Here is a 15,906-nt window from a genome sequence, read left to right on the forward strand (position 1 = left end):
ATCCACAATTTCATCCTCTGAAATCAGCAGAGGACGGGACCGTTCGACTACATTTTTGACATACTCTTGACTTCTTCAGTTTCTGACTCTTCTCCAATAGTGGCTGGCCTAGCATGTCTGTAGAGATAGTCTTTAGGATTCTGTGTCTCAGGCTGGTAGTCCACAGAGAACCGGTATTCCTGCAGCTGGAGAAAACATTTTTCAGTTCTCTGAGGCGGCTTGAATGAGGAACCAGTGAAAAGGGGAATAAGTTATTTGTGGTCCATGTGTACTACAAATGTATACCCATATAGATATATATGAAAATGTCGGCACCCCCAGTGAATGGCTATGGCCTCTTTCTCGATATGAGAGCATCGCTCCTCTGTGTCAGTCAAGGCATGGCTTCCTTAGGCTATGAGGGTCCATTCACTAATATCCTATTTTTGCGCTAGTACAGGCCTGTGGCCAGTGGGGCTGGCTTCCACCCGGAGCTCTGACTGGTTGGGGCCCAATGCCCTAACAGCATTCGTCTTTGTTAGCTCCCTAAGCGAGCCAGTGAAGGAGGTTAAGTTCTGAATGAAACAACCCCTGTATATTACCATCCCTAGAAAACTGTGTAGCCTCATTACACTAGTGGGAGCAAGGACTGACTGAATATCCTAGACTTTTGCTAGATAAGGCATGACTCCATTCTCAGAAAAATTATGTCATCCTACGTCTATCAAGGTGTTCTTCGAGAGTGGATGCACGCACCTAGATGTCATCACTGACATTTATGATACCTTGTGAAGAACCAGAACCTTTTGGACCTGGCGGCGCAGGGTACGCCCTCCGTCTTCTGGGTTCACCTGCTTCGTTACACAGAGACACGGGACACTCTGTCGGCGTTAGAAGATTAGATTTATTTAGCTGCAGCTAGTACAGTTATCCTAGAAGTACACAAAGTAGGTTCTCAGGAGACTGCCACTTTACTCTGTGGCGCATCAGGTTAAATACTATACAATACAAAATTATTAACGAAACACACGCCCCAAGCAAAGAAGAAAAGAGCCAATAGGGTAAGTAGAAAACAAAGCGGAACCAGTAAGAAAGGTTCGAAAACAAAAAGATCAGATGTCTCGGAGAGTCCGCTCCTCCAACTATATTTGTTATCCCACCCCCGAACTAATTCATTAACAGAATGCGACTGACTTGCAGGTGGTGAGATACGTTTGTGTGTATTGGAGGACGGGCATGACACAAGAGAATGCCAGCAGGAGACAGTGAAGGCCAGTCGATAAGATATGATCAGGAAAGAATGGTGTGAGCCTAAAAATAGTTGGAACAGGGATTAGGAGAGCCAGACACGGATTAGTGTACTCGGCTAGTCCAAACACCAGCCTCGCAAACAAGGCCGAGGACGTATTTTGACACCAAGTTACGGGAGAGGCAGAATAGACTTCGTTCGCCGTGCTGCCTGAGTGATGGCAACACAAAATGGCGGCGGGTTACAAAATGGCGGGTCGATTCGATCGGGCTCGAGAATCGAAGTTCCTCACCGGGAGTCCCGCTAGCACCCCCTCCAAATTCTGTCCTGAAAGACTCCAGCAGCATTGGATACCCCAACGCTGAGGTGTTTGTACCTCCTCAGACCCACATGGGTGGAAAATGTGGTGATAGCTCTGAATTCGAGGGCCAACATCAACTGATGATATCCACCTCTTAGGTCCATTTTTGAGAACCACCTCGATCTGGTGACTTCTGCCATGACATCATCTACGGTGGGTGTCAAATATCTTTCACATTTAATTGCCATGTTGGGCAAATGCATATCCATGCAATTTCCAACCTCTCCAGGTTGCTTGGGGGTTTGAGCCACTACTATTGGAGACACTCGTGGAATAGGGCCTTCAACTTTTCCAACAATGTCAGCTTGTTCCAGCTTTCTTAGTTCTTCCTCAACCTCCATGGGATGGAGGTGAAATGCCACATGTCGATGTTGCAGGGTGCCCGGCTGGACTAAATCATCAATATGAAGGTTGCTCATGAGACCTTTGAGACACCCTGTGCCCTCAAATAAATGTTCAAACTCAGTCAACAGGGCTTTGACATTCATAGAATGCACACCGAATGCAAAGGACAATAGCTAGAGGCACTACGCCGTCAAGCAACCAAGCAGCATCCCAGTTCCTCCATCAGTGACACACACTTTGGCTCATGTTGTTTGGTCCCCATGGGTGACATCCGTTGTGAATACACTTGCCAGTGTGAGGGACGATGTTGAGCTAAAAGCATATACCTGTGTTGCTCTGGTAGAGTCTGTAGTACCGTCTGGCCAAACTGTTGATGGATGCACTCAATCAGAGCCGGGACCTGGGGACCAGCGATGGTAACCATGCATCGCGGTGTGCTTTGTATGTGGCGTTCTTCGGGTTCTATGGCATGTATGATGTGCACTGCACCATCCAAATCATCATTGTCCATGTCTCCTTCATCTTCCTGGGTCACCGATATCTCCATGAAATTGACAGATTTGGATCTCTGCACCTTCTGGGATGCAGATGAGCGACAGTGAAATGATTGAGTTTGTTGCATGCAGGGCACCTTTTTCCCTGTATATGACAGTTCCCCTGATGTGGGTAAGGGCCTCAGCACCAGTGACACACCTTGAGATTTGTGGCTGGCTTGGGATGAGTTTTCTTCTTTTTGACGCCTGCTCACACAACCAAGTTAACTGCTTCAGATTTGACAGGGCGTTGTAGGGCCACCTCCATGTGTGCAACTCATGCTTTGGAGAGTTCTTTAGAGTGACCGATAGTGAGCATGTTGGCCATGGACATTCTGGGAACTTGTAGGATTTTCGACCTTAGATTTGCGGAAGAACAGCCCTGAATGAACTGATCCCTGATTTCATCATCAGCATCCGGCAGTGAGCATGTGTTGGTCAAGTCTTTTAGATGGGCATAAAAGTAGTCAACAGATTCCTCTGACTGCTGCCTGGCCTGACACAAGAGAAAATGCTCATAGTCGAGATTTGCGAGTGGCTCAAAATGTGCTGTCAGGGTTTGTTTCAGGGTTTTGTACATGATGGGTAGGCCCCCTTCCGCCACAGACTTTGCAATCTTGAAAATGGCGGCTCCCCCAAGTGTAAAAGCATGGGGTGCCTTCTGACATTGTCCAAAGCCACAGCAGCAAAGTAAGTTTCCAACCATTCCACCCACGCCTTCAATTTTGCTGCCTGCGAAGTCGGGGTCCATGAACCACAAACAGCTCAAGGGCTGGGATAGAGGCCATGAGGACCCTCTCGGCATTCCCCAACAGTACCGGAGGTGGGAAGGTGAGCAAGAACATCAGTTCATACTGTTACTCCCAAGGGCTGTGATGAAATTTCAGGCAAAACTGGGCTGCAAAAGCTGTAGTTAGAGGAGATAGTCAGGGCCACTCCACCAGGGGCAAGGCAGGCAGTGGGGCTGAAGCAGCAAAGTCAAAACTCAGCCCCAGAAGGCCAAATGTTCCAGAGTCCACACATAGGACGCTGCGAAGAAACCACAGGCAACTGTAACATGGAGCAACTGGGGCACTGTTCCTTATGTGGGCCTCACCATGGCCCTCGTGACTCCAATGGATTGGTCTGTAGCGTCCTTTCATATGTGATAGGGTGCTACTGCAGGTCTCCCAGGGCCGTTTGATCACACAGGTCCAATAGCTGCATGGACCAGGGTGCAGAGCGATACAGAGGAAGTCTTTTGAGGTGTACCACCCTCAGAGCAGCCCTAGAGTGGGCGAGACCTGCCACAGGTGGAAGCGCAATCAGCCAGCATGGCCTCCCATGAAGCTGCTCACACATGTGGTACCTTACAGGCCAACCTGAGGAGAGAGGGGCCAAAAATGCTGGCAAGGTGCCTGCAGCAGAGCCGAGGTGGCCACGCCCCTGAGAGGGTCCCGTAGTAGAAGGAAGAGCCATGGCGATATAGGCAGGAGTGACGGAGCGCTCCCGCAGGCAGCACAGGAGGAGAGGTGAGGTGGTCACGCCAAACACCCCATAAGCGGAGAACAGCTGCAGGCAGAGTGGTGGGCGAAGCGGCCACAAGGGTTGCCAATTCCATTATGATCTCCAATTGATGCATGTATAAGTCCAGGCCAATCAGCTTTGTTGTTGACCATTAGTCCCCTGCACGTGACGGCCACAACCATTACCGGGACGGTACTAGGGGTTTATCCAGTCTCCTTCACTACTCATGTTGGGACCACCCACATCCCCACATAGCACAATCCGTATGAATAGATGCAAACACACATACTTGTTTATGGGATTTGAAAATGGTATTGTCCAATAGAGCCTAGACTAAATCAGTACCCAGAAGTTAAAATCTATTTTAAATTGCCATCTTGCTAATTTAGTAAACACGGTAGAGAATTCTAAAGCTTTGATATGATTAACATATTATTTCACACTGCCTTTACCAGAACTACAATACATTTGGAGTGAGCGGATTTTGGTGAATTGTCACATTTTACAGAACCTCTCCAGCATCACACCCACCCTATTAAACTTCACTTGACGTTATTACTAAAGCTGTTGGGGGCTCTAGAACCCCCGGTGGGGGTTGACTGGATCTCATCACAAATTAAGAACGTTCCTGGCTGATAATGGCCCCTTGATTGATTGACTGAATGAATGCCCATTACGCCAAGTTTGTAGTGGTGTAATAGATGACACATTACTAGCTTTAAATACTTACATGCCGGGGGCACTGCAAAGAAGGGGCCTTCATAGTCACTGGAAACAAAGCCACTAACTTGCAGGAGCCTCTTAACTGTCCAGCATCATCAACACAAGAGTGCTTATATTCAGGTCTCTGACATCTGACAACAATAACCCACGACGTCCTTTCAAATGAGTGCTCCAATTAACTCCAGCTACAGGCGGATGAAAAGAAATTCGAATTGTCAGAGCACTGAGAAAACTCAGTTGGTGACTAGCTGTAAGACAGAGCAAAAACATGCCAGTGAGATAGGGATGTACTAATGTTCACTCTCAATGCACGAGCCCCAGGGTCAGGCTGATGGTGCCTTTGTCAGCTCAGATGCTAGTGTCACAGACTGGAATTGTTGCACCACAACAGTGAGCTGATAAAATCCTCTTGTGGAGAAACCAATTGAGATAGGAGGATAAACATCTTACAAGTCGGTGGTCACCAAGGAGTCTGCCATTTCTGCCAGTGACAGATTATTCAGCAGTATTTATAGTTTGAATGTAAACAACTAATCAAAACCTACACTATGACTTCTGTACATCAGAAATATCTTAGAACAGTTTCTTGGGCGCGTCTAATTCTGCACTCCTGGTGCTTCTCTTACAGAACAGGACTGATCTTGAGGGTCTGAATCATGAAGCCTTATAGTTGGAAGGTCTCCATCTTTTCTGTGTTGCCCCAGGACACCTCAGATGTTGTGGTTACTGTGTCATTGGCTGATGTTTAAATCTCGACTTAAATTGAGATTCTTATCTCTTTATGGTACATGAGCACCATGCAAGCCCAAACAATGCTCTGTCCTGCAGCTGGTGCTCTCTTTACAATTGAATTCTTCTGTTCTGTAGTATCCGTAAATTCTTATTTCAAGAGCTGCCAACATACACTAAGTTCATATCCACTTGTGTTTCTTTCAAGCGTTTACGTTTGTTCAGTCAAATTGACTTTATTGTAAACTTTAACCACTAAGGCAAATCAGTGAATCCCACCCTTCATTTTCTATCCGCTTAAACTAGTACATTTTTGCTTTGAATTTTGTCTCCGTTATTTTGTTTTGGCTCTTTCAATTTTCTTTTCTTTGGTTTCTTAAGCAACTGGTAGTCAAGTTTACCTCAGGCAGAAGTGCAAATGCTTTGAAAAAACTTAAATTAATGAACACTCACCTCTGTTGTTTACATGACGCAATGCTTTATACAAAATAAATGGTATTGTTTCAGCAAACAATATTTGCATTGGCATTGTGATTTATACCAAAACCAGCCAAATATGTCAAATTTAAAAACCACAGAGTAAGAAAATATTGCTTTTCCACCCCAGTACTGGTGACATGACGGATTGAGCAAGACACTTATGACGCTCACCGCATTCAATAGGTTCTGCTGACAGCTGTGCTTTCAAACCAGAACTTAGAAGGATTTTAAATACAACTGCTTTGTTGACATCAGCAATAAAATCAGTAAACACATCACAAATTAAATCAGGAAACACTGACAGTATTGTTAATGAAACCCTACCAATCTTATAATCGAAAAGTTTTTTGATAATATTCCTTCCTGTTCAGGAGTGACACATTGGGAAATGGTTTAATGAATGGAGAGGATTATTTCATTTTAAAACAGTCTTCCCATGCTGTTTCTACTTCCTCTTCTCTTGCAAACAGGTGTCTTTATGTGTGTCAGTATCTCAAAACTAGGGCTGAGCAAATCTTATTTGCCCAAAGGTAAATTAGGACAATTTTGAACCCCCTTTGATATGCTATGAGTTGCAAACCAGTCTTTAACATCCTACAGATGCCCCCTTTATTCACCCCAAAAAGTGACTGGAGAAAATGCAATAACTAATCCATGTTTTACAAAAAAGAAATTGCTGTGCAACTAAAACAAAATAATTTTTGAAAAAATTATGACAAAATAATTCTGAAATGTACTTTCTAGAAGTGGTTTTTGGATTTAGAATTCAAATCGGGAGATAAAATTGTACTAAAAGACAGTGTGATGAATTACCACACATTTCTTATTTTTAAGCACAGATCGCTATTCATTATCTCAACTACCTACTCATGACACATACGGCAAGCAATCCCCCAGCTCCTGTTCCCTTTACTTCTTTTTCTATGTTTAAAAAAATGTTATGACGTCTAGTAGGGGGTGTAGTTTTCTTTTTCCCTAACACTTTTATGTCTGCATCCCAGCTTGGTTCATTCTTTTACTTTGCATTTCTTTCCTATCTTTCTGTCTTCCAAGCAGCCGGGATTATTTAGACAAGAGAGAGGAGCAGAAACATGCAAGAGAAGAGAGGTTTGTACTCCTTCCTTTCAGCTTTTTGTGTGTTTCCATGCATGGGTTTTGCCACCGCACCTATAATGCATCTGGGTGATGTGTGCATGCTGATAGAGAGTGGTAGAATGTTCCAGCGAGAGACTGGCCGCCTGCCACAGGTGACTTCACTGGGGGTAATAAGGTTCACAGTCGAGGCTTGAATCCAGCATTCAGCCTGTAATGGACCTTAATTGGCTAACACTCTCACGCACTTTTATTTTTAGCTTTAAGTATATTTAGTTTAATATGATGATATACTGCCTTTAAAAACGTGATGCAAACTGTCTTCTTTGGCATGTTTTGTCTCATTAAAAAAGCACAGAATAAACAAGATACGAGTCCAGTCCTCTACGTAGTTTTAGTATTCATAGTTTCTTTTATAGGACTATGTATTTATTTTGGATCCAGGTGGTCAGGTTTAACAGTTTAAGCCAGTTCATTGCTATTTGAACGCTAGACATGTCTTAAAGCATGGGTACTCACAAACATTTTCTCAAGGGCCACAAAGTTTGGTCTGCGATGTGACGAGGGCCGCATCGATGCCAGCAGGCTGGTGATTTGGGGCAAGTGGAGGGGGGTACGGGAAAGTGGGTATAGGGGAAGCAAAGTGCACCTTGTGAAACCAGAAAGCGTGCGATTAATCGACTAAATTGTGTGGAATGAAATACACTTTTTTTAATTTTGAAGAGACGTTATCATATTTTTACACTTCTGCTGCAAGATAGCTTTGAAAATGAAGGTGTTCCTAATGTTATTTGGAGCACAACAACCAAGTTACTTTCTTTTTTAAAACTTCAATTAACCTTTAAATAAAGGCTTGCCTGCACATTTACCTTCTTTTTAATGTTAGTGCTGAGTTCAGTGAACAGCAGCCCGGTGCTGCTCTTGATCGGGGGGGGGGGGACGACAAGTATAGGTCAGTAGGGCCGCATGTAGCCCCCGGGCCGTACTTTTGGTATCACTGTCTTAAAGGGTGACTGTAGCAAACCTACCTGGTTTGTTGTGAAAAGGATCTACATCGGGAAGAGCAAACATCAGGGCTGGACTGGAAGCCAAAAGGCCTTGGCAAAAATGGTCAAACCAGCCCGCTCCTTTAGTCCTCTCTCATCTGTCCCTCCTCTTTTGTGCTCCATCTCTTTCCTCTATCTCTCCTAAAGCACCCACTGTTATTTCCCTTGGGGACCTGGAGAAAGCAGTAGAGGCAGCAGCCCTCTTGCTTCAACAACAGACATCCAATGGTTCTGGACCACCTGAAAATTGCTTGATGGAATAAATGTTCAGTCTAGCGCTGGCAAGCATAGTCCTCTCTTCATGGTGATTTTAAACAATCTTCAGAAATGTATTAGGTGACATCTGTGGAACCTGGGAGTTGCTAGCCAATTCCCTAATTTACCCAACACATTCACATAAGGTATTCTTTTGTGAGATTGTAAACTATTACTCTAAGCCACCTTAAATGAGCAAGCTCATGTCCTTGTACAAGGCCTATTTCCTAAGGAAAGCACTTGAACAAAACTTGTCCAATGGGATTACACAACAGGGCCCAACACGTTTGAACACAGAGTTAAGAGCAAAAGCAGCTAAAGTGAAAAGGGATTAACGTTACAGTGACATGGGGGAGTGACGCAAGCAAGGGACATTAAAATAGGAGTCTGAGGCTGACAGGAGATTTGAACAGGGGACAATAAAGGATGATGTGGAAAACGACATACTCTAATAAAGGTGTGCACAAGTAAGACAAAAGAAGGAAGTTCTACACAGTGTAAAGGCAAGTGTGAACTAATCAAAAACATACAGAACAATGGCAGGTGGTGACTATAGATCTATGAAATACAAACAAGAATAGAAAAATGAAATGTAAAACAAAAATGACTGTGGTAACTACATGGTCAATACATCGGGAAACACTTTTCTATGGATTCTATATTGTCGTTTTTAATTTCCGCCAGGTAATTATGGAGTGGATGCATTAAATCTGGCAGGTTGTTGAGCAGCCTGTTTATTCGGTTGGTCGTAGCACTACAGTCCACATAGTGGATGATGCCACTCCACTCAAAAACACAACAGTTAAAGCTAATTAGCACCCGCATGGCTGTCTCACCAGAGGGACCAAGGCTTAACCGAGCTTGGGGCACGAACGGCTCTTTCTGAATCTCAGTCACGTCTGTGGCACCTCGTTGGATAGGGCCGGAGGAGGACTTCCATGTCCAATGCGACCAATCTGGAATTTTTTTTTAAACTGTAATTGAAAGTATTAAAGTTGTAATACAAGAAGTCGGAAGGCTAAAAGCTCATACTCCATGCCGTGTTGCAAAGCCTTTTTTAACGGGGAGAGGTTTGGATGTCCCCCTGCTATGTAAAACATCTGACCTTAATTAGGATTTGGTGAGAGAACCTGAAAACTAATCTTGGCCTTTTGGCTAATATTGAACTTTTGAGAAGAAAAAAACATAAGATGAGAATTTAAACTTGGCATAAGGGTCTCGCCTCTGTAAAGTCAGTTCTCCCAGCATTGCCTTTGTTACTAAGTTCTCGTGAAGCCGTCCTGCATTTGGTACTGACAGCGAGGATGTCCTATCACCTTCACCCTCATGTAATCTCGGATTCAGTCCTGAACCTTCTGTGTTAACTGCATCTTCTATTATTCAGTTGTCGCCAAGACTTTCCGAAGCAGAGCTTGATATGTGTTTCTCTCCTGTGCCTGCAGCTGCCCACCACCCGAGCTCCATCCATTTACCATTGTAATCCTACCTTCTGAGAGTGCCCTCGGTGGACAGCGCCGATGTTCATGTTAAACCACCTAAAAAAGGAACACCCTGCTTTGTTTCAGCAGTTAAAACAGAAGTACTTTTTACAGAATCATTGTAATCCTCTGGAGGTTTCTCTGATGTATAAGAAGGTGATGACAGCTATTTTTCAGGTTAGGGGCGTTTAATTCAAATGTAAGCAGACCCGTCTGCCTTTACTTAATGTCGATCCTGTACAAGGTCAGAAAATCATAAGATATCTATGCCCATATAGACGAAGGAAACTCACTCCACCCAGGCCATGCTGAATTTGGAGTTTGTCAATTTAATCATGGTTTTAGAGTGCTGCTTTGGTTATTTCGCTCACCATAACCTGTGTTACATATAGTGGGCAATGTCCCTGTTTGTGCCTGACTCACCTTTAAATGGCTGCGGCGGGTGCCGACCGGCACAGTGTGGTGTATTACAGTTAATGTGCTGCCGCAAACTCGCTTCTGCTTTGGGACAGTGCATTAGTGAGAGGTTGACCGGTTGTTTGTACCACTGGTCCATGCTTCAGTTTGCAGGCAGCACCTCTTTGTGGTACACAGTCTGTCCACCCCTGACAGCTCTTTTTCTTTGCACCTGTGTCTGTAGTATGGAATGGTACAGACAAACTGTTTTCTCGTGTGTATTGGGCCCAATCCCATGCAAATGAGGGAATGTCATTTGTTTGGATCAGACATGTTGCTCTGGGGTGATCTGTATTACAGAAGATGCTGCACAAGTGTCTGTGGCCCCTTCTGTAATACCAAAGTGCACTGGGGGAGCAGAAAGGGGGCACACACATGTTAAACCCTAGAGGCACTTAGTGGAATACAGCCCTGAATGCTGAATGCCTGGACAGAAGTCCCCCAAGGATCAGTGAGTTTTTGATGTGTTGACTAACCTCCGACAGTCACTCAATGGATTTATGAAATTGTTGGAATCAATAAAGATTCAGGCTGGAATGAAAGTGTATAATAGTGGGGACTTTGATGTTCATCAAATTACAACTCCAGTTGTCATTCTTAGGCCGTCAGTGGTTCTTCAGATGGGGATGAAGACGAGAATGATAGGCCCTTTGAGAATATTTAAGATAACTTTCATTTTATTATGAAAAAGCAAAAACTACACTTTCTTCTGCTAACTTTGCTGATGCTGTCACCGATGCTGCCCCCAGTAAACTTTCCCAAGCAGAGAAGACTGATGCAGTTAAAGTCATGGTTGTGTCCCCTACTGCCCACCTGACTCCCAAACTCTCTCCTTTGTCTTTGTGTTCCACTCAGGAGTGACATGATACACCACAACCCTGATGACAGGGTTGAATACAACGTTTCACTGCCAACAGTAGCAAAAGATGTCAGCATGTAGAAAGCATTCTCTTTAATTGCATTGCTACTTCAAACTCTAACCTCTTACTGGAGCTCTTTATCCTTTTTTTTCCTTCTTTTTTTTTAAATCTGTTTTTATTATTTCACAAAACAACGCATGGCAATCATGCATCAATGGTTAAAGAGCTCTTTATCCTTTAAAAGACCAGAGAGGCAAAAAAGCTTCAAAATTAAGCCTGTGTTCTAATATTGCGTTGACTTTAGTATGACCGTCCTTCCATTCTTCAATGCTAAAGGCCCTCCTTCAAGCTTAGTAGTGTTTAGTGTTGATTCAAAGGCGGAGACTTTCCTTCCTGCAATATAACCCTTCATATTAAACCAAAAATATGTTTTGCTCAAAAATTCATGGATTTGTTTTTCTGATTCAGTGAAATGTTATCTCTACCGGGTATCTTTTATAATCTTCAATATTTACATTATTTAAAAAGGACAGAAGCATTTGTACTATCCATGACCTATTGAGAAGCCTTTCTTTTGGTCACATTCAACATGGTGGCAGTGACAGTGTTCTTAGTTTTCAATTAATTCGCCATCCACTGGAGGCCTCTATGAAAAATTCTGAAGAAGATCTTTCTTCTCTTCCGTCAGTTTCTCAATGTAAGGAGTTTTATTCTGATATTGTTCTGGCTGTTTATGCCACCAGGACTACTTATTCTAAATTATATTTGGAAACTTATGGTAGACGTTCAAAGTTAAATGAAACCAATAGAGTCGTAAAACATGTCTGAGAATTCTGTAGTACCATGTTAGCTTTGTTCTGCTTCATCATAGACAGATATCTGCACCGTGGAAAGGTTACCAGATGGCACAGTATCAAAAGCCAAGATGTGGTCAGTGCGCATGATGCCTGCAGGAGTATGCAGATGAGTGCTCTCCTTGAGGTTACATATGGCAAACTAGCATTTTCTTTAAGGAGCCCCAAGCTACCCGCTGCCTCAGCTGACCCACTGTCTAGACTTCAGTCCGATCATAGAAGCACCGTTCCAAGTCCTTCTGCCACAGGCTTCCGGTAGAAGTGCACATATGTCGACTCCACCAGGAATTTTGCCAAAACTGATATTTGTTTGATGATCAGTGTATGTGACCCTACAGACCTCATTCGTAGTTTCTAAGCTTATTTATATGTCTAGGTTTTGACAGTGCTGCTGTTAAACAGAGATATGGGCAACAATATACATGGAGTGGTGCTTTCGGCCTGCGCCCCTCTTAGCTGAAGACTTTGTCAATCACGTCTTTGCTCAGCCCAGTGGAGTTTTCAGGTCTCATCTAATGCCATTGGCTGCTTGAGTGTATTCTACCGCCTCTTCTCAAGTGCTTGCATTGAACTGCATGGAGAACTATGTTACACTCTGGTCCTCTCTGTCAACCCCTGCTGGCTCTTTGTAACTTGAAATGGTGTGCCTATGTGGGCACAACACAACCTGGAGACATCTGTCAAAACTTAAGACGCTGAGTGCAAAAGCAGAATGAAACATGACAATATGTGTAACTTTATACAGTGATTTCACGAGGGAGGGAACTGCTGCATAGCTGGATCCTTTTACGGTTGCAAACTAAATAAAAGCAACTTGTGTCCCAAATGGAGTCCTCACATAGCCTGTGCTAGATGCAACTCGTCTGGAAGTGAGCAGAGCTGTTAGCCAGTGTCCTGTCTGCTGTGGTGCCCCAGGGAAGACAAGCCTGGTTCAAGGTATTTGTATTATTGATTTAGTGGGGTAAACCTTTAATACTGTATCTACCTCAGGCAACAACCGAGGTTTAGGCCCGACATATTTAATGCTGTATGTCAATGTTCATAACCTACAAATTCGCACCAATGTCAGGAAGAGGTAGTCCATTCCTACACCTTTCGGTGTGCCCAACTCTTGGTTTTATAGTTAGAAAGGAATAAATCATTACACCTTCATGTATTTATGTATTAACAAATAACTGCATATATGAAGTATTGTTTTTATGATCATAATAATCTTTTCAATAAACCTTTTCTTGAACTTAAAAAGAAAGGAATAAATCAAAGCAGAAAGCTGTACAGTCAGATTCGAACACATAAATAGCAGTAGGAAAGTTCTGAGGTCACTACACACGTTAAAGCTCCCAGCTCTCAGCCTGACTCTCAAAGGAGAAGGCAAGAAAGAAGGCTTGAAGAGATGTATTTCTTCTTGGACAGTGTCCACAGGTGGCAATTCAGCACTTAACGATCTCGAATACTTCTATTCACTCCTTCCCAGATATCTTCCTCCCTCGCCCATTTGAAAAGTCTGCATTTCAGCCAAGAATGAATATGCCTTCAAATGTGTGAGAGTGATGTTTCTCTCTTTAAGGGAAAGCTAAAACATCACACTGCTAAGCAGGAAAATAGCTTTGATATTTATTTCAAATATATTAGGGTGAAAAAATAAAAATGGAGGACATGATGCAGTTCTAGACCGGGGGAGTGTGCCACTTTTGCAACAGTAAGGCTTTTGGGAGGCAGTTATAAACATTAAAACTAAATACATTTCTAAATTTCTATTTTCACACGTGGTACTGGCCAGGCTTGCTTTTCCTTAACATGATGTTTCTAGTATTTACCATAACACCATTGAGAATTACGCCTATATTGATTCTCTTGTTCCCCTAATGAAGCGCGTAATCTCCCAAACAAATTGTTGGATCTTTGGAAATTTTCATTAAAGGAACTTTATAGGAAGTTTCAATGTACCTGTTTTATTTTGATAGAGGAACAGACTTAGATGTTAAGAGTTCGCTGTAACGGAGCCAGAGAAAGTCGCTATTCTAATAGCTCCCTTTAACAGGTCGCATTTCAAGTTACTGCACAGCATTGCATGGGACTGTTAATGCACCCTTCCCCAGGGGAACGATGGCAATAGTGGTTCAACATTCAAAATAATTAAAATATAAATTAAATATGATAGGTTGTCCTAGTAGAGCTACCTTTGTGCCTTTGAAACTTCAGCTACGTCAGAAGATGGAGAATGTCTTTGGGGTAGCTGTCAAGATCATTCACAAGATGAACATTCATTTGAAATGCCAAAACTGCCACCTTTATGAGACAGGACGGGGAAAGGTTTTATGCATTAGCTTATTTGGACCTTGTTAGACAGATGAAGATAATTATATGTATATTGCTGGCAATGATACCTGCAGCAGGACGCATCCTATTTTTATGGTTGATTCAGTGTTTACTAATGGTTCTTTATAGTCATTTAGTATTGCATGTTATGTCAAATTCGAGTAAAAGCAAACAATAAAACAAGCATTGGCAAAGCCAACAGGTCGGTAGTTGACGACCAAACTTTTGGCTTTGCCAATGCTTGTTTTGTCATGTCATGGTTTTTGCAAAACTTAATTGTCGGGGAGGCTGCAGGGCCCTCAATTGTCTATAAAAATATTACCTAAAAGCAAATATATATTTTTGCTCTCTAAAAGCCCACATTGCCATACTAGTCCTTGGCACGTAATAGAAGTACTTTGTGTGTGGGCATGCTCCTTGTGAAAGGGCAGAATGCTGTCACACACAGTTAAGTTAACAATGGCTGAAGTGGGCTGAACTATTGCCCTGTACTGTATGCTGTAGTGGCGAAAGAAAAATGTCAATGACTCAATAGCAGACCAATGAATGAAGAATGCTGGCTGAATGCAGCTCTAAGTAAGCATATTAGACATATACATTTATAAAATCTAAAGATCTTGGCTAATGCCACTCCTAAAAAACTAATTTGGCCTGGGGCACTGGGTGAAACATTTTCCTCTACACGGAGTCCCCTGTATAACATTCAACCCCTGTCTAGGCTTTATGGGAATGTCCTCTGCATACAAGTATACAAAGTGCCTCTCAGGGATTGATGGGTATCTTGCCTCCCGAAAAAACACACCATAAGGAATCCTATAAACATTTCCCTATTTGTGTTATTCAAGGTGGATTTCTCTTCCAACCAGGAGAAATATTGCCCAGTTTTCCATCAACAAACCCAGTTTCTAAGAAGACATTGTAGAAGACTTTAGGCTATTCTTCAGAGAGGGTGTCTATTCTCAAAGGAAAGAGTGCCCATTTCCAGAAGTAGACTTCTCTGATTTCTACACCCTATGTAAAAGTGGTCTTATAGACACTGGTTCGGGTCACACATTATGGAGCAGATGAATAGCACAGGGATAGCAGCTTGGAAGATAAAACCTATTTTTCCTCTAATGGTAGTTCTCGTAGGGGGTTGACCTTTTCAATAGCCAAACATACCCTGACATCAGGTGCCTTATCTCTAGGCTTGAGTGTTTCTTCCCTCTGAGTAGAAAAATGTCAATCAGAGGCATTGCAGTTAAATGCATCTTAAGAGGGGCAATCAGTTTTTTTTTACAACTTTCCTAAAGGGTTCTGGGGCGTGTGGATGAAGCGCAGATGATTCCAGAAAAAGGACCTATTGAGAGAATTAGCATTGAGGACAATTTCTATCAGTGTTATTTTCTAAATGCCAATTTAGGGCCTGATTTAGAGTTTGACGCATGGGTACTCTGTCACAGACGTGACAGACATCCCGTCCGCCAGATTACAAAGGCATTATATCCTATGGCATTTGCAGTAAGGCAGACAACATACTTATCACATTCGTAATAGAGTAACCTGTCTAACAAACTCTAACTCAGTCTCTTAAGCATTTGTAGACAAAATTGTATTTGAGCAAGATTTTCCTTGTTATGCTCTGTGATTCCGGGAGTGATT

The 15,906-nt window shown here is 43.0% G+C and overlaps 1 protein-coding gene across 10 annotated transcripts in view; it reads left to right on the forward strand.

The window, feature by feature from the left end:
* The window catches only part of FHOD3 (formin homology 2 domain containing 3), a 1,229,746-nt gene that overhangs the window by 1,026,230 nt on the left and 187,610 nt on the right, over positions 1-15,906 (forward strand). For 4 of the 10 annotated variants that reach the window (XM_085606823.1, XM_085606829.1, XM_085606827.1 and 1 more), the window contains one exon: positions 6,962-7,012. The exons of 3 other annotated variants lie outside the window; for them this stretch is intronic. In XM_085606823.1, coding sequence (XP_085462949.1) covers positions 6,962-7,012 — 51 coding nt within the window. Of the gene's footprint in view, positions 1-6,958; positions 7,013-15,906 lie in introns of all 10 variants that reach the window. 3 more of the 10 variants (XM_085606822.1, XM_085606824.1, XM_085606826.1) reach the window with 1 other exon arrangement.

Source organism: Triturus cristatus, chromosome 5_2 (assembly GCF_964204655.1).
Source record: "Triturus cristatus chromosome 5_2, aTriCri1.1, whole genome shotgun sequence".
NCBI classification, from domain to species: domain Eukaryota; kingdom Metazoa; phylum Chordata; class Amphibia; order Caudata; family Salamandridae; genus Triturus; species Triturus cristatus.